We start from the raw sequence: 18,406 nt of genomic DNA, 5'->3' as shown, positions 1-18,406 counted from the left end.
ATCATGGCAAAAGTATCAATTCCTGTAGAGACAATTGACAATACTGGGGGGAAAAAACCCCTTTCCTCTAATAGGGTGGCACGCTGGCGCAGAGGCAGAGCAGCTACCTTACAGTTGCTGCCTCACAGCGCCGGAGACCCGGGTTCGATCCTGACTACGGGTGCTGTCTGTATGGAGTTTGCACGTTCTCCCTGTGACCGCGTGGGTTTTCCCCGAGATCTTCGGTTTCCGCCCACACTCCAAAGACTTGCAGGTTTGTAGGCATAAGTGTAAATTGTCCTCACTGTGTGTAGGCTCGTGTTATTATGCGGGGATCGCTGGTCGGTGCGGACTCGAAGGGCCTGTCTCCACGCTGTATCGCTACAATCAGCGTTTCAACATCAAGGGCTCTGGGTCATGTGAGGCAGAGAAGATTTAATAACCTGCTGAGCCTGTGCCAGGATTTGGAATGAGCTATTATATTTCATTCTACAGCCACAATTGTTCTCCAAGGGGAATAGTTTCCATTTAAATATAATTCTGTTCTCTTTTCTAGCAGTGTACTTTGGATCAAAGCTCATTGTAGTAAACAAAATCTGATTTCCCCTCCAATCCGTTTTTACAATGTCAGTAGAAGCCACTTCTCCTTCTTTCTACCCTTATCAAACCCCTTCCCGTTCATCTCTCCCCTTCACCTTCTCAGCTAACAGCCGTGTTGTTACTCCAGTTCTCCAGTTACTCCACACAATCAAAGTTCCACATCCCAAACCTCTCCATCTACAATTCTGCACAGTGAGATCACCACATCGCACTGGTGGGATGCAAACTGTATTTTTAAATCAGTTCACAAAGCACAGGAGGTTTATCGCTACGACCAGTTTCGTTTTTTAGTTTAGTTTAGAGATGCAGTGCGGAAACAGGCCCTTCGGCTCACCGGGTCCGCGCCGACCAGCGATCCCCGCACCCACTAGGGACAATTTTTTACATTTATACAAACGTGTATGTCTTTGGAGTGTGGGAGGAAGCCGAAGATCTCGGAGAAAACCCACGCAGGTCACGGAGAGAACGTGCACACTCCGTACAGACAGCACTCCGTAGTCAGGATCGAACTCGGGTCTCCAGCGCTGCATTCGCAGTAAGGCAGCAACTCTACCGCTGCACCACCGTGCTCGCCACCGTTCCTTTCGAGTTGGCCCTAGGGCACGAGTGTCTCTGCCGGGCGACCCTTCACATCCGCGCTGCTACCTAGTTTCCCCTCAACCTCCGCTGTTCTTCTCCCTCTAGCTAATACCCTGTGATCCAGAGGCCAGTAAGTTTCAATGAGGCCCCCGTCCTTCTAAACTCCAGCGAGCACAGGCCCAGTGCCGTCAAACACTTATTATATGTTAACCCGGTCAATCCTGGGATCATTCTTGGAAGCCTCCACTGGACCCTCTCCAACGCCACCACATCCCATCTCAGATATCGGCTGCTGATGATGAGGTTTTCGAGCTTGGAGAGCCAATGATCCAGCCACCACAACTCTCTCTGCCCCTGCTGGTTAGGATAGAGGAAAACCAGGTGGATTTGGTCAGGGGCTTTGTGGGTTAGTGGGTGGCAGGTGATGTAAGATGTTAGAGGGAAGGTGACATTGCTGCATTGCACTGCTCCCCTTGCACGGTAGAGAGCATTCTGACTGGTTGCATCGTGGCTTGGTTCGGCAACTTGAGCGTCCAGGAGCGGAAAAGACTGCAAAAAGCTGTGACCACTGCCCAGTCCATCGCCGGCTCTGACCTCCCCACCGCCGATGGGGTCCATTGTGGTCGCTGCCTCAAAAAGGCAGCCAACATCATCAAGGACCCACACCATCCTGGCCACACACTTATCTCACCAATGCCATCAGGAAGAAGGAACAGGAGCCTGAAAACTGTAACGTCCAGGTGCAGGAACAGCTTCTTCCCTACAGCCATCAGGCTATTAAACACAACAAATAAGCTTGGAGCTCTGAACTGCAAAAGACTATATTATTATTGCACTATATTTGTCATTTATTGAACTTTTTGTTTCTCTTCCCCCGTTATATTCACTGTTTACATATTAACATATTGTGTTGTGCTGCAGCAAGTAAGAATTTCATTGTCCCGTCTGGAACATGTGACAATAAAACACTCTCGACTCTTCTAGACTGACAATGGCAGCACGTGCAGTGAATCTCACCTATGATGGCCTCTTTGACACTGGAGTCCACAGGCAGTATGTTCTTCTCCACCAACTCCATGGGACCGGGGCGCTGCGCAATCTTCTCATTCAGATCATCGGCCAGCCTTGCCCGCTTCAGCTTCATCTGCGTGGCTTGTAGGGACGGCTCTGCCGAAGTCTCTGCACGACAGCGTTCAGCACAGAGTTAGCAGAGGTGGACTAATTACATTAAAAGTCCATTTTTAATCTGACAGACCGAGGACATGGATGATGCCAAATCTCCAGATATTATTCCCTTTCAATTGAACATACAAAACATCACCTTTTAGCTTTTTAGTTTAGTTTAGTTTAGAGATTCGGTGCGTAAACAGGCCATTCGGCCCACCGAGTCCGTGCCTACCAGCGATCACCCGCACACTAATACTATCCTACGCACAATTATACCAAGCCAATTAACCTACAAACCTGAAGGTGGACACAAAATGCTGGAGTAACTCAGCGGGTGAGGCAGCATCTCTGGAGAGAGCGAATGTGCGACGTTTAGGGTCTCGACCAAAATGTCGCCCATTCCCTCTCTCCAGAGATGCTGCCTCACCCGCTGAGTTACTCCAGCATTTTGTGTCCACCTTCGATTTTTACCAGCATCTGCAGTTGTTTCTTACACAACCTACAAGCTTGTACGTCTTTGGAGTGCGGGAGGAAACCGGAGATCCCGGAGAAAAGGGAAGCGCAGGTCACGGGGAGAACGTACAAACTCTGTACAGCCTGCACCCGTAGTCAGGATCGAACTTGGGTCCCTGGCGCTGCAAGGCAGCAACCATATCGATACGCCCTATCAGCTGGTGGGTCAGATGCTATATTGTTTCTAGTGTGTAGGATAGGACTAGTGTACAGGTGATCGATGGTCAGTGTGGACTCAGCAGGCCGCAGGCCTTGTTTCTGTGCTGCATCTCCAAACTACACTAAAGCACCTTTATCGTTCCAATGTTTAAACAAATGTTTTCAATTGTCAAATTGGGAGCTTTCGAATCTCAACAAAATAAAATGTAAACATATTTAATTTTTTCAAGATTTCAGGGCCCTGCACCCTGCATAATTGAAACCAGTTGTAGTATGAACATGAACTGAGGCAGAAGTGTGGTCAAGTCTGATCTTGCACACCTTACCTTCGAGTATGTGCATTCTGACCAACTCTGCTCTCTCAGGACGTAATCGTATCTTTCTCTTTAAGTAGTCTTCAGTCTGCAAAGTTTTCAAAAACAGTTGGTTAGGTTGGGAAACCAGGAGGGCCACAGTGAAAGCACTTCGCAGGGGCAACAACGTCTCCAGTGAACTATAGTGCCACTCTGCATAGTTCCAATCCTTACAATATACAAGATATATCTTGCAGTATTATTTTTGGCACAAGGGGGTGTATATAGTGGACAGAGAGAGATCAGAACAGGCACAGGAGGGAAAGCATACAGTTTTCAACAGATCAGGGGATCAGACTTAAGAGCCTGTCCCACTTTCATGACCTAATTCACGACCTCTGCTGAGTTTGCCCTTGACTCATACTCGCAGCATGGTCGTTACGAGGTCGTAAGTGGTCGTAGCAGGCCGCGGTGCTAGTCGTAGGTACTCATAGCATCAAGTAGGTCGGGGCGTTTTTTCTAGCCTGATGAAAAATGTCCACGAGTGAAAAAGGTCGTGAATTAGGTCGTGAAAGTGGGACAGGGCTTTAAGGAGAACGGCCAGCTGCAACGTGCATGCAGAAGAAGAAGAAGAAGCTGGCACATTCATCTCTTTGTTTGTACAACTACTTCCATAAAGAACCAAATAAACTGCAAAATAATGACTGGAGGTTTTTGTTCTATTTGGTCTGCGTAAGATCACACCTCCTACCTGTGTAGTAATGGCAACGGAAAGTTGAACACTGGAAGAATTGGACATTTGCATTTACAATCTACAAAGGGCAATTCATTGAGGTGGTGGAATACTCTCCACTTGCCTGGATAAATGCAGCTTCATCAACACAGAAGAAATGCAATACGTCGAGGGCAAAGCAGCCAACTTGACTTGCAACCCATCTGCTATTTGGTGGTGAGCTTCACCCCGCACGCACCCTCCAAGGAAGTCATTTCTCCTGAACTGATCACTTGATTGACAGATTCACTGTCCTTGGCTCTGGTCATCCTTAATCCCTTTAGCTTCACTTCAGCAACACATCATTCCTAATCTCCATGACGTTGCCCTTCAACCTCCCCTTTCTTGGAAGAAGAGGTGTGTTGGTTTATTTGCTTCTAAACTTTGTTAAGGACTGGGTTCAACTCCAAACTATCACAGCTAGAGTGTACAACTAAGCTGGATGCAAAATGCTGGCGTAACTCAGCGGGACAGGCAGCATCTCCGGAGAGAAGGAATGGGTGACGTTTCGGGTCGAGATCCAGTCTGAAGAAGGGTCTTGACCCGAAACGTCACCCATTCCTTCCATCAGGAGATGCTGCCTGTCCTGCTTAGTTACTCCAGCATTTTGTGTCTGTCTTTGGTGTAAACCAGCATCTGCAGTTCCTTCCGACACATATAGCGTATAACTATTATGGGGCTTTTTCACGGGGCGACTTGACGCAAGAGTTAACCAGAGTTTAACATCGTGGGAACCTCGTGCGATAACAGTACGGCATTCGTGGACCACCGTGGACCACCGTGGCGCTAACGGCAGGTAATCGTGTAACTTGGTGACTCGGGAGAAAATTCAAGCAAGTTTGAATTTCTCCAAGAGTGACTTGTACACTTGTGGTTGAGCGTTGCAACATTATATGAACATAGTGGCCAGTGCGATATCCGTGCGATATCCGTAATAACTCTTGCGGTTACCGTGCGAACTCCTGCGAACGGTGACCCCGGAAGCTGGACAGAGGGGACAGAAGTTGAGTAAAAATTGTCTTCTGTGGGATTGAATTTAAAAAATAAAGATTTGCATCCGCATATGGACATCAACTTATTCATGAGTTATGTTAATGAGATTCAAGAATCTTTAAAAGGGACTTTACTGAAAGGCCCCGCATTTTTAGGGTCCGTGAGAAATTTTTCACATCTACTTCTTTGAGAGATACAGCTCGGAGTCCTCGCCGACTAGCGATCGATGCCTTTCCGAAGCAGGGTCCGGAACGCTACCAATCAATGTTCTCCAGAGACCCGTGTAAGGAGTGAACTGCACATGCTGGTTTAAATCGAAGACAGACACAAAAAGCTGGAGTAACTCAGCGAGTCAAGCAGCATCTCTGGAGAAAAATAGGTGATGTTTCGGGACGAGACACATCTTCAGACTCAATTCCGATTAGGATGTCTGAAGAAGGGTTCCGATTCGAATCCCCCCCCCCCCCCCCCCAATTCCCACCCACACACACAAATGCTGGAGAAACTCAGCGGGTGCAGCAGCATCTATGGAACGAAGGAAATAGGCAACGTTTCGGCCCGAAAAGTTGCCTATTTCTTGTGCATGTGTCGGAAGGAACAGCAGATGCCGGTTTAAAGAGAATGCTGGAGTAACTCGACGGCAGGCAGCATCTCTGGGGAGAAGGAATGGGTGACATTTCGGGTCGAGACCCTTCTGATATGCTGCTTGTCCCGCTGAGCTACATGTTGTGTCTATCTTCGTTTTAATCCGGCATCTGCAGTTCCTTCCTGGCCGAACCCGATTGAAAGATGAGAGGCTGGGCGATAGAGCACTGGGTGTGACAAGGATCAGGCTTCAGTAAGCAAAGTAAAGAGAGGTGGCAACGTTATGGAAATGAAGCGGGTAATCCGAGTGACTGGCGAGACGGTATCCTCTAATGTGTCGGGAAGAACTGTAGATGTTGGTTTGCGCGATGATAGACACAGTAATACTGGAGACAGACATAAAATACTGGACGGGCAGCATCTGGATAAAAGGAATGGGTGACGTTTCGGGACGAGACTCTGAAGAAGGGTCTCGAACCGAAACGTCACACATTCCTTCTCTCCAGAGATGCTGCCCGTCCCGCTGTGTTACTCCAGCATTTCGTGTCTATCTTCCGTATGCTCTGTGATGGTCATCTCGGAGTCAAGTGGCAACTCTGGTCTGTAGACACGAGGAACTGCAGATGCAGGAATCACGAGCAAAACACAGAGCGTTGGACGAGCCTGACCCTTTGAGTTCCTCCATCACTTTGTGTTGCAGTCAGGTCTGGACATTGCTTGGCTCAGTCTCAGGCGCCGGCTAACTAGGAAGGTCGAGTCAAAGTCCAGCACTAACACTCAAGAAATAACGTTTGCGGCCTGATGTTCCCAATATTTAATTGAAATCATTAATAAAGTAAATAAATAGATACCGGTCTAATCAGTATCTACGGGATTGGACAGGCTAGATGCAGGAAGAATGTTCCCGATATTGGGGGAGTCCAGAACCAGGGTCACAGTTTTACAGTCTTCATTTACTGGCGGCGGGTGTCTGTCACTGAAACAGGCAGGTGAGATTTCACATCCACCTTGTGTGTGCCTCTCTCTCTCTCTCCCTCCCTCCCTCTTACACAGGCTGAGAGACTCTGCCTCTGTGAGTGTACGTCTCTTTCTCCCCCTCTCCCACACACAGTAAGACCGAGGTACTGTGCTCAGTCCATCTGTGTCTCCCACATACACAGTAAAATATGTCTCCAAATGAGCCAATTCAACCAAGGGAGGATATTTATAGTGTGAAAAAAAAGTGACATTTGTGCCACGTGATGATTTAACAACACTTCACAATGTTCATTTAAGATATAACGGGAAAGCTCGGGAGACGGACAAGTCACTCGCACAAATAACAGAAATGCCGAGTACCATGGGAACTCTTGATCTACCCCCCGTTATATCGTGTGATATCGTGCTAGACCACGACCACTTCACTCTGGTTACATCTTGCGTCAAGTCGCCCCGTGAAAAAGCCGCATTAGCATGCTCCACAGAAGGGAGAAACAACACTTGGTAACAACACTGGGAAAACTTGATTTAATAATCTGTGTTAAAGTCACTTACCCGTGCCCTCTCCAAGCTCCTCCTCTGCTCGTGAAATGCAGCAGGACTCTTCAGAGCTGCAAGAGAGAGAGAAAAGTTCAACTGTAGCAACAGCCTTCACTTCTATAATAGTTCCAAGGCCTTAAAATATCTCAAAGCTCCACAGGAGCATGGTCAACTTTATTGTTCAGGTCATTAACTTCTAAGCAGGTCTGGGTCTGTTTACCACGATTTGTTTTGTTTAACAGTTTTTATTTGTGAGTTTTGGTTTTGATTTCAGTCCGCTGGGCAGCAGCTTCGGCAGCTTCGACCTCCCCGGGCCACGGAGTTTGAACCGGCCCGTTCGCGGAGCTCGGATTCAGCCGCGGGACTTACCATCACCCGGCGGGATCACAACATCGGAAGCCTGGATCGCCCCAACACAGAGGGAGAACAAGGAGGGAAGAGACAAGGACTTTAAGACTTTTGCCTTCCATCACAGTGAGGAGGTGCCTGGTAGACTCACTGTGGTGGATGTTAAACTGTGTTAAGTGTGTGCTTCGAGAGGCTGGTCCTGGTACACCTCAAAGGCTGCCTACCCCCCACACTGGATCCCTATCAGTTTGCCTACCGCAAGAACAGGATGCCATCTCAACGGCACTTCACTCCGCCCTCTCCCACCTCGACAACAGAGACACTTACGTAAGAATGCTGTTCATCGATTACAGCTCAGCATTCAACACCATTATACCATCAAAACTGATCACCAAACTCGGTGACCTGGGCATCGACCCCTCCCTCTGCAACTGGATACTGGGCTTTCTAACCAACAGACCCCAGTCTGTTAGGTTAGACAAGCACACCTCTTCAACCTTCACCCTGAACACCGGCGTTCCACAGGGCTGTGTGCTGAGCCCCCTCCTCTACTCCCTCTTCACCTATGACTGCACACCTGTACATGGTACTAACACCATCATCAAGTATGCAGATGATACAACGGTGATTGGCCTCATCAGCAACAACGATGAATCGGCCTACAGGGAGGAGGTCCAGCACTTAGCAGCATGGTGCGCTGACAACAACCTGGCCCTTAACTCCAAGAAGACCAAGGAGCTCATTGTAGACTTCAGGAAGTCCAGGGGCGGCACGCACACCCCCATCCACATTAACGGGACGGAGGTGGAACGTGTTTCTAGCTTCAGGTTCCTGGGAGTCAACATCTCCGATGACCTCTCTTGGACCCACAATACCTCAACTCTGATCAAGAAGGCTCACCAGCGTCTCTTCTTCCTGAGGAGACTGAAGAAGGTCCATCTGTCTCCTCAGATCCTGGTGAACTTCTACCGCTGCACCATCGAGAGCATCCTTACCAACTGCATCACAGTATGGTATGGCAACTGCTCTGTCTCCGACCGGAAGGCACTGCAGAGGGTGGTGAAAATTGCCCAACGCATCACCGGTTCCTCGCTCCCCTCCATTGAGTCTGTCCAAAGCAAGCGTTGTCTGCGGAGGGCGCTCAGCATCGCCAAGGACTGCTCTCACCCCAACCATGGACTGTTTACCCTCCTACCATCCGGGAGGCGCTACAGGTCTCTCCGTTGCCGAACCAGCAGGTCCAGGAACAGCTTCTTCCCGGCGGCTGTCACTCTACTCAACAACGTACCTCGGTGACTGCCAATCACCCCTCCCCCCCGGACACTTATTATTATTTATTCAAATCATTTGCTATGTCGCTCTTCCAGGGAGATGCTAAATGCATTTCGTTGTCTCTGTACTGTACACTGACAATGACAATTAAAATTGAATCTGAATCTGAATCTGAATCTGAATCTGAATCTGAATCGGTTTTGTTATTTTATTCTATGTTATGACTGCAAGGCATGAAATTTCGTTCAGACTGAAAAGTCTGAATGACAATAAAGGACACTTTACTTTACTTTGATGACATGGCTAACTCTTGTCAAAAGCCTAGCCCGCTCGTGTTTGATTCCGATATTGCCGAGCGATGGCGAATGTTTGAGACGGACTACTCTCATTATACCCGCATCGTTCACCGAAACGATCCCGATGATTTGAAAGCATCTCTGCTGTTGAATTTAGCGGGTCCGGAAGCTATGATCCGAGCTGACTCTTTTGAATTTCCACTAGACGGGAATGGTCTGGTAGTGGTGCCGGCTGAATCTATTGACAACTCGATGGTTTTGCCGAGGACGTTTAGAGAACTGTGTAAGTCTGAGCTCTTTACAGTCAATAATAGACAATAGACAATAGGTGCAGGAGTAGGCCATTCAGCCCTTCGTGCCAGCACTGCCATTCTCTGTGATCATCCACAATCAGTACCCCATTCCTGCCTTCTCACCATATCCCCTGACTCCGCTATCTTTAAGAATAGATACTGAGGCGCGTAAGATATTAGGCAGCACACGTGACCGGTCACACAGGGGGATTTCAGAGGATTGTCGAAGGGGCAGGTGGAACATTGGAGAGAAGGAACACCACAGCTTTTGTTTTGGGGAATACAGCAATTCATCATCGAGCCTAAAGCCAAGACTTTATTAGTCCTTCTTATTGCAACCGCAGATTTGACACAAGTATAGATACAGACAGCACCCAGAGGCGGCAATCCCGGGTGGCCGGGCTCTGGGCGAACAGTAGTTTGAGGATCTCATAGAAACATAGAAAATAGTTGCAGGAGGAGGCCATTCAAGCCAGCACCGCCATTCATTGTGATCATGGCTGATCGTCCTCAAACAAATAACCTGTGCCTGCCTTCTCCCCATATCCCTTGATTCCACTAGCCCCTAGAGCTCTATCTAACTCTTTCATTAATAAAATAATCCAGAGCTTGACATTTGTTACTGCAACAGCAAAAGGAGTATTCAAGTTTTAATACCAAAACTATTCTGGCCTACAAAAGGGAAGTGGAAACTGTAATAAAAGTTTCAAAAGTAAGTTGGGTAAAGACTTCAAGGGAACTGTATGCATTGTTGCTAAAGGTCATGAGAGGGACAAATTGGCAGTCTCTTTCAAAGGGATAGCACGGGCAAGATGGGCTAAATGACAGCCTCCTGCCTCTTGTAATGATTATAATCAACAGTTGAAGTGTGCAGAAGTGGGTCACAATTTTCTGTTACACCACCCAAAAGGCAAGCCACCAAAATTCAACAACACATGATGATGAGTTAAAGCCCCTGTCCCACCTAGGAGACCTAAACAGCAACCTCTGGTGACCTTGCCTGCCACCCAAGGTTTCCTTGAGGTCACCGGAGGTTTTGGCCACTCTCCCTAATGGTCGAAAGTGGTTTCCGCGTGGACGAGGCTTCATCTAGGTTGCTGCTATTTTTCCATCAGGATTAAAACCGGCCTCGACTAAAAATAGGTTGCCGTTTTAAAAATCGATAATTTTTTAGTCGCAGGTCTAGTCGAAGCCGGTTTTCTTCATAGTCGAGGAAGGTCAGGGAGAGAAGGTACAAACTTTGTACAGACAGCATCCATAATCGGGATCGAACCCAGGTCTCTGGTGCTGTGAGGCAGCAACTCCACCACTGTGCCACCACTAAACTAAATCTCTAAACTAAACCAAACTGTTTTGGGTAGACTTAAAAGGAAGCGGACGGAGGTGGATAATCTCACAAACCAAGGAATGAGTATTTTAATATTTGTATTCAGTTCACGACTATCAAAAGGACCCAGAGACACCAATGAACCTGGATGTGAAATTCAAACGAACTTAACTGGGTCACACACATGTACTAAAATCTAGCGGTCTTTTAAAATGTTCTGAATGTGATCTGGCAACCAAAAATTATAACCGAAAGGATTCAAAAATTATTAGAAAAATATACCACACCCTCACATTTATACCGGTTTCAGATGAGTCAAGGGCAAGTTTCAGAAAGCTAGCACAATGTTACATTCGCAGACCAAAAGCTTATTGTTGTCAAATGAATGAGTGAGACATTTCCTGTTCTCGTTCCAATGGGTGGTGATTCATTTCAAACGGTATAGATACCACAAGTGTGGAGATGAAACGGTTATGGGCCTGTTCCACTTACGCGATTTTTTCGGCGACTTGCCGGCACCCGTCATAGTCGCAGCAGGTCGGCGCTGGATATTCAACATGTTGAAATTTTTCGGCAACCTGCTGCGACTATTACGGGTGCCGAAAAAAATCGCGTAAGTGAGACCGGCCCCTTAGTGCAACCTTTGAAGCAAATATGTTGTATCCAAACTATTCAGTACCAAAGTTCCAAACAGAGGCCCAGCCTTTTATAAGTAATACTATTAATGCAGCTGAACTTGGACAGAAGGAATTATCTTCCTCTGAAAGGAAGCAGGTTTAGAGATACAATGAGGAAACAGTCCCATCGGCCCACCGAGTCGACACCGACCAGCGATCCCCGCACATTTACACTATCCTTTTAAAAACATTTTTTTTATCTACCAAGCCAATTAATCTACAAACCTGTACGTCTTTGGAGTGTGGGTGACAACCGAAGTTCTTGGAGAAAACCCACGCAGGTCACAGGGAGAACGCACAAACTCCATACGGACAAGGACCCGTAGCCGGGATCGAACCCGGGTCTCTGCCGCTGTAAGGCAGCAACTCTACCACTGTGCCACCATACCACCATAAAGGTCTCACGAGGCTCAACAACTGCCGGACGGGCTCGTGGACAGAGCAGTTAAGATAAATCTCAACACAGCAAACAAAAAAATAGGTTGAAAAGGCAGAGAAAAATTGGAACAGAATTGGAAACGGATGGTTTAGGGTCATGTTCATAAGTTGTAGAAGCAGAATTAGGCCATTCGGCCCATCATGTCTACTTCGCCATTCAATCATGGTTGATCTATCTTTCCCTCTCAACCCCATTCTCCTGCCTTCTCCTCATAACCCCTGACACCCTTACTAATTCCCCACAGCCATCAGGCTATTAAACTTGGCTCGGACAAAACTCTGAACATTAATAGCCCATTATCTGTTTATTTGCACTTTTTATCAGTTTATTTATTCATGTGTGTGTATATTTATACAATGGTATATGGACACACTGATCTGTGCTGTAGTCATGCCTACTATGTTCTGTTGTGCTGAAGCAAAGCAAGAATTTAATTGTCCTATCAGGGACACATGACAATAAACTCTCTTGAATCTTGAATCTAATCAAAAATCTGTCAATCTCCGCCTTAGAAATGTCCATTGACTTGGCCTCCACAGTGTCTGGATCCTGGGAAACTAAAACCTAACCCAGATTTCAAAATTTGATGAACTATTTCGCCAACCAGAAATAGTTAAGCTTCAGCCAAGCTTTAAAATAATGAGATTTATTGTAAATATAAAAAACTTGGATTGGAATCATTTTTTAAACGTCACCAAGCAAGTGGAAGGGTTTGATACATGGGGTCGAGCCAATCGGTCTGCTTGCCAATGAATGAATCAGTGAGGACCGTTTGACAAATGCACTGAAGGTTTGTACTCAAATCAAAGTGAGCGAAGCAACAGGTCGCAAACAACAGAGCTCCACGATCCACGGCATTTACAATGCAGAATGCTGCCATTTGCACATCATCTCAATGGAGAGGGGAAAGTGGTTGCAAAATACAACACTCATGGTTCTCAGCTGCATTCCTGCCTTTGAACATTTTTTCCTTGAGTTTAAAAATAACTCGCAGGTCTAGGACAGCTTCCATATTCAGCAACGGGGGTAGCTACTGTAAGCAAGTCAGAGACACAAGGAACTGCAGAAGCTGGATTACTACACAGAACAGAATCATGGGCCTATTTCCTTCGCTCCATAGATGCTGCTGCACCCGCTGAGTTTCTCCAGCACTTTTGTCTACCTTCGATTTTCCAGCATCTGCAGTTCCTTCTTAAACAGAATAATGGAGGGTTAGGCAGCAACTCTGGAGGATATGGATAGCAGTCTGCAGAGGAGTCTCGACATGAAACATTGCCTATCCATGTATTCCAGAAAAGCTGCCTGACCCACCGAGTTACTCCAGCACTTTGTGTTCTACTGTAAGCAAGTGCCTTGGCTTGTGGGGCAGGTGCTCAACATGCCAAGATATTAGTAGAAACTACACAAGTCTGACAATCTAGTGCTTCTTTTGACGTGCAATAAAACTACTTGGCTGCTTTCCTAATCTTCTACTTGTAAAATTATATATAACACTTACATCACCCATTCCGTTGCTGATTGCTGGATTTTTCCACGTCCAAGTGAATGGCCTCCACCATGTATTAACAAAATATTTTCCTTAAAGCCAAACCCAACCGTTACTCAAGATCAATATGGGACGGCACAGTAGCGTGGCAATCGAGCTGCTGCCCCACAGCACCAGAGACCCAGGTTGAATCCTGACTACGGGTGCTGTCTGTATGGAGACGTTCTCAGGCGTTCTCCCTGTGACCGAGTGGGTTTTCTCCAGGTGCTCCAGTTTCTTCTCACATCCCGGAGACATGCAGGTTTGTAGGTACACAAAAATGCTGGAGAAACTCAGCGGGTGCAGTACAAAAATGCTGGAGAAACTCAGCGGGTGCAGTAGGTAAGTTGGTTTTTGTGAATTGCCTCTAGACATTAGAATAGAACTAGTGTATGGGGTGATCGGTGGTCAATATGGGCTCGATGGGCCAAAGGGCCTGTTTCCACGCAGTCTCTCCAAAGCTAAATTAAATCAATACCGCCGATGCTTTCTAACAGGGATCAGTAGTGATGGATAATGATGTAGCTTCCACCTGAATGCCACAGAGGTTGGTTGTGACAATCCACTGTAATAAGTCACCTCTTCACAGGGATAGCTCAAACTCACCGACTGCCAAGTAGATCTTCTTCAGACGCACGAAAAAGTACAATGCAATTGTGTTTCCTTCTGTCCAGAGATGCTGCCTGTCCCGCTGAGTTACTCCAGCATTTTGTGTCTATCTTCAGTGCAAATGTGTTCTGCTTTTCAGTAATGTTGACAGGTTTCTCGGAAGGGTTCTTATTTGTTCTGCTTCTTTGCAGACCACGACTTTCTGGTTATTAACAAACACCCTGAAATCAAGGTTCAATCCAAAATACTCTTGACCATGACGAAGCTGACGACCGCTGGTCGTGCAGAGGGAATTCTCAGGACTGTACTTGCTGGTCTGTTACAAACACCAAAACTCCAGTTCACATGACTCCTACATCTTGCCATGATAACTAGGGAGATGGGAACCACGTGGGAAAAAATTGGGATGGCACGGTGGCGCAGCTGGTAGAGCCACTGCCTCACAGCGCCGGAGACCCGGGTTCCATCCTGACCTCGGGTACTGTCCGTGTGGAGTTTGTATGTTCTCACTGTGACCGTGTGGGTTTCCTCTGGGTGCTCTGGTTTCCTCCCACATCCCAAAGACATGCGGGTGTGTAGTTTAACTGGGCTCTAAAATTATCCTCAATGTATAAGGGGAGGATTAAAAAAGTGGTATAACATAGAATAGAAACATAGAAAATAGGTGCAGGAGTAGGCCATTGGGCCCTTCGAGCCTGCACCGCCATTCAATATGATCATGCCTGATCATCCAACTCAGTATCCTGTACCTGCCTTCTCTCCATACCCCCTGATTCCTTTAGCCACAAGGGCCACATCTAACTCCCTCTTAAATATAGCCAATGAACTTACCTCAACTACCTTCTGTGGCAGAGAATTCCAGAGATTCACCACTCTCTGTGTGAAAAATGTTTTCCTCATCTCGGTCCTAAAAGATTTCCCCCTTATCCTTAAACTGTGATCCCTTGTTCTGGACTTCCCCAACATCGGGAACAATCTTCCTGCATCTAGCCTGTCCAACCCCTTAAGAATTTTGTAAGTTTCTATAAGATCCCCCCTCAATCTTCTAAATTCCAGCGAGTACAAGCCAAGTCTATCCAGTCTTTCTTCATATGAAAGTCCTGACATCCCAGGAATCAGTCTGGTGAACCTTCTCTGTACTCCCTCTATGGCAAGAATGTCTTTCCTTTGTATGTAAACAGGTATGTAAACAATGATTGTAAACAGGTGATGGATGGTCGACATTAACTCAATGGGCCTGTTTTCATGCTGTTTCTTCATGCTGTACCTTCTACTCAGCGGCTGTGGCAAGCATCTTGTCCGGAAATATTACAATCTGGTTTGGGAATTGCTCTGCCCAGGACAAGAAGGCTCTGCAGAGAGTAGTGCGTTCGGCCGAACGCACTATGGGAACTTCACTCGCCCCCCGCAGGAACTATGCATCAGGAGGGGCAACTCCAGAGCCAATAAGATCATGGGAGACCCCTTCCACCCCTGCAACGAACTGTTCCAGCTGCTATGTTCAAGCAAACGCCTCCGTTGCCATGCTGTGAGAACGGAGAGGATGAGAAGGAGTTTCTTCCCAGAGGCCATTAGGACTGTAAACTCCTATCTCACCAGGGACTAACTTTACTGAACCACTCTACTGCTTGTTTTTTTTGTTTTTTTTAATTGCTGTTTTCTTCCTTTTTTCCTTCCGCCCACAATATTTAATATGTAAAAGAATATGTGATTCTGTTCCATTCAGTTTGTAGTTTGTTTGGTTGTTTGTCTTTTTGCACAAAGTCCGCGAGCATTGCCACTTTTCATTTCACTGCACATCTCGTATGTGTATGTGACGAATAAACTTGACTTGACTTGACTTGTATCTCCAAACTAAACTGAAACGCAGCAGAAACAAGGAACTGCCCCTATGTCCTCACACTGAAACAAGATGGTATGACCGTGTTGCCCCTGATAAACTTGCAGCGATACAACTTGCGGCGATAAAATCAAACTCTCAGTACATCCCACGCTGAATATCGCTTCAGCAACTCAAGATCTGCAAACAATGGCCCAACTTTGTGTGTTACAGACCAACTGTTGCAGTTGTATAAGACGTTGGTGAGGCCGCATTTAGAGTCTTGCGTTCAGTTTTGGGCACCATGTTAAAGGAATGATGTTGTCAAGCAGAAGAGATTTACGAGGATGTTGCCAGGACTCGAGAGCCTGAGCTCTAGGGAGAGGTTGAGCAGACCACTTTTCCTTGGAGCACAGGATGATGAGGGGTGATGTTATAGAGGTGTACAAAATCATGAGAAGAATAGATCGGGTAGACCTATTGCCCTCAGTAAGGGGATCAAGGTTTAAGGTGAGGAACCCGAGAGGTAACTTTTTCACACAAAGGGTGGTGGGTGTTTGATACCAGCTGCCGGAGGAGGTAGTTGAGGCAGATAATACCGCATTGTTAAAGAAACATTTGGACAGGTACAGGTTTGGAGGGATATGGGCCAAACGCAGGCAGGTGGGGACTAGTGTAGATGGGAAATGTGGAAGGGCCTGTTTCCGTACTGTAATGCCTCTGTCCCACTTAGGAAACCTGAACGGAAACCTCTGGAGATTATGCGCCCCAACCAACGTTTCCGTGCGGTTCCCGGAGGTTGCAGGTGGTTGTCGGAGGTTGCAGGTAGTGGAAGCAGGTAGGGAGACTGACAAAAACCTCCGGGAACTGCAGGGAAACCTTGGGTGGGGCGCAAAGTCTCCAGAGGTTTCCGTTCAGGTTTCCTAAGTGGGACAGAGGCATAAGACTCTATGACTCTAACTGCATGTTCTAGCCAAACACTTGTTTATAAAAATACAAGACCACTTTTCCAGCTCTGGTACTTAAGCCTTTTGAAAAATCACCAACACACCAGCAGACCAGACGAAATGATAGGCCCCAATGGACAAATCTCTTAAACTCCAAACACATACATCAACTCACAAAGCAGTTGTGAAACTGGACTGAAAAGATGGGGATCAATAAGTATGTCAGTGGCTAAGTAATCCATGAGTTATATTGTACTTTGTTTGTCAAAACGGGGATTTTTGTTCTCGAAACATTTCTTTAAAAAAAAAACCTTTTCTTGCAAGTTTTGTGCTCACTGCGAAATGTGGTTCAAATGCTTATCTGAAGGATTAGTAATCCACCAGACTGAGAACTAATGGTAAAACAAAGCTCAGGCATCAAGGTGAAACCTTGTTCGGGAGCGGCACAGTGGCACAGTGGGATAGTCGCTGCCTCACAGCGCCAGAGATCCGGGTTCGATCCCGACTACGGCTGCTGTCTTTATGGAGTTTGTATTTTCTCCCCGTGACCTGCTCGGGTTTTCTCAGGGATCTCCGGTTTCCTCCCACACTCCAAAAGGCGTAGGCTAATTGGCTGGGTAAAAATTGTAAATTGTCCCGAGTGTGTGGAGGATAGTGTTAGTGTGCGGGGATCGCTGGTCGGCACAGACTCGGTGGAGGGAAGGGCCTGTCTCTGTGGGTCTCTGCTATATCTCTAAACTAAACTAAGAGTTAGATTCTGTAAGTAAAATCAATAACCAAGAGCAAATTTAAAATGATGTTAAACTTACACCCTTCATCATGAATAGAGACTAAAAGCTGGAGTAACTCAGCGGGTCAGGCAGCATCTCTGGAGAAAAGGAATAGGTGACGTTTTAGGTCGAGACCCTTTTTTTCATCACCTATTCCTTTTCTCCAGAGATGCTGCCTGACCTGCTGAGTTACTCCACTATTTTGGGTCTATCTTCGGATTAAACCAGCATCCGCAGTTCCTTTATACACCATTCGGCCCTTTGAGCCAGCACCGCCATTATATGATCATGGCTGATCATCCAAAATCAGTAGCCTGTTCCTGCTTTCTTCCCATATCCCTTGATTCCGTTAGATTTAAGAGCTCTAACTCTCTCATGAATACATCATAACTGTAGGTCCCAATGGGAGTAACATCAATAGTATTAAAATGTAGCAAAGGACGCCAGAATCAACATAGACATTTTCAAAAGGATTCCGAGCGTGAACTTCATTGGCAGACCAGCTGAAATCCAAACAAGTTAAGGGGCTGTCCCACTGTACGAGCTAATTCAAGAGCTCTCCCGAGTAAAAAAAAAATCTAACTCGTGGTAAGCACGTAGAATGTACGTAGCGGGTACGTCGGAGCTCGGGACATCTCTTAGCGGCTCGTAACGCTAACGGCAGGTACTCGGGAAAACGCAGTACGCTCGGGAAGATTTTTCAACATGTTGAAAAATGTCCACGAGAGCCCCGAGTTCCTATGAGCGGCTATTACCGTAATTCTCCGAGTTCGAATCAGGGGAAACTCGGGAGAACTCTTGAATTAGCTCGTACAGTGGGACAGCCCCTTTGTGATTCACATTAGGAGAGTTTGGCGTAGTGTGTACATTCTCAACCTGACCTGCATGGGTTTTTACCGGGATCTCCGGTTTCCTCCCGCACTCCA

The 18,406-nt window shown here is 46.8% G+C and overlaps 1 protein-coding gene across 2 annotated transcripts in view; it reads right to left on the bottom strand.

The window, feature by feature from the left end:
- The window catches only part of mrtfa (myocardin related transcription factor A), a 139,206-nt gene that overhangs the window by 17,304 nt on the left and 103,496 nt on the right, over window positions 1–18,406 (bottom strand). For both annotated transcript variants that reach the window (XM_033013384.1, XM_033013385.1), the window contains 3 exons: window positions 7,174–7,229; window positions 3,324–3,399; window positions 2,176–2,337 (listed from right to left, as the gene is read on the bottom strand). In XM_033013384.1, the coding sequence (XP_032869275.1) occupies window positions 2,176–2,337; window positions 3,324–3,399; window positions 7,174–7,229 (294 nt within the window). The remainder of the gene's footprint in view (window positions 1–2,175; window positions 2,338–3,323; window positions 3,400–7,173; window positions 7,230–18,406) is intronic.

This window comes from Amblyraja radiata, chromosome 38, assembly GCF_010909765.2.
Source record: "Amblyraja radiata isolate CabotCenter1 chromosome 38, sAmbRad1.1.pri, whole genome shotgun sequence".
Lineage (NCBI taxonomy): Eukaryota > Metazoa > Chordata > Chondrichthyes > Rajiformes > Rajidae > Amblyraja > Amblyraja radiata.
Note: the sequence above shows the minus strand (reverse complement) of the source record. Positions and strands in the feature narration are given on the sequence as shown.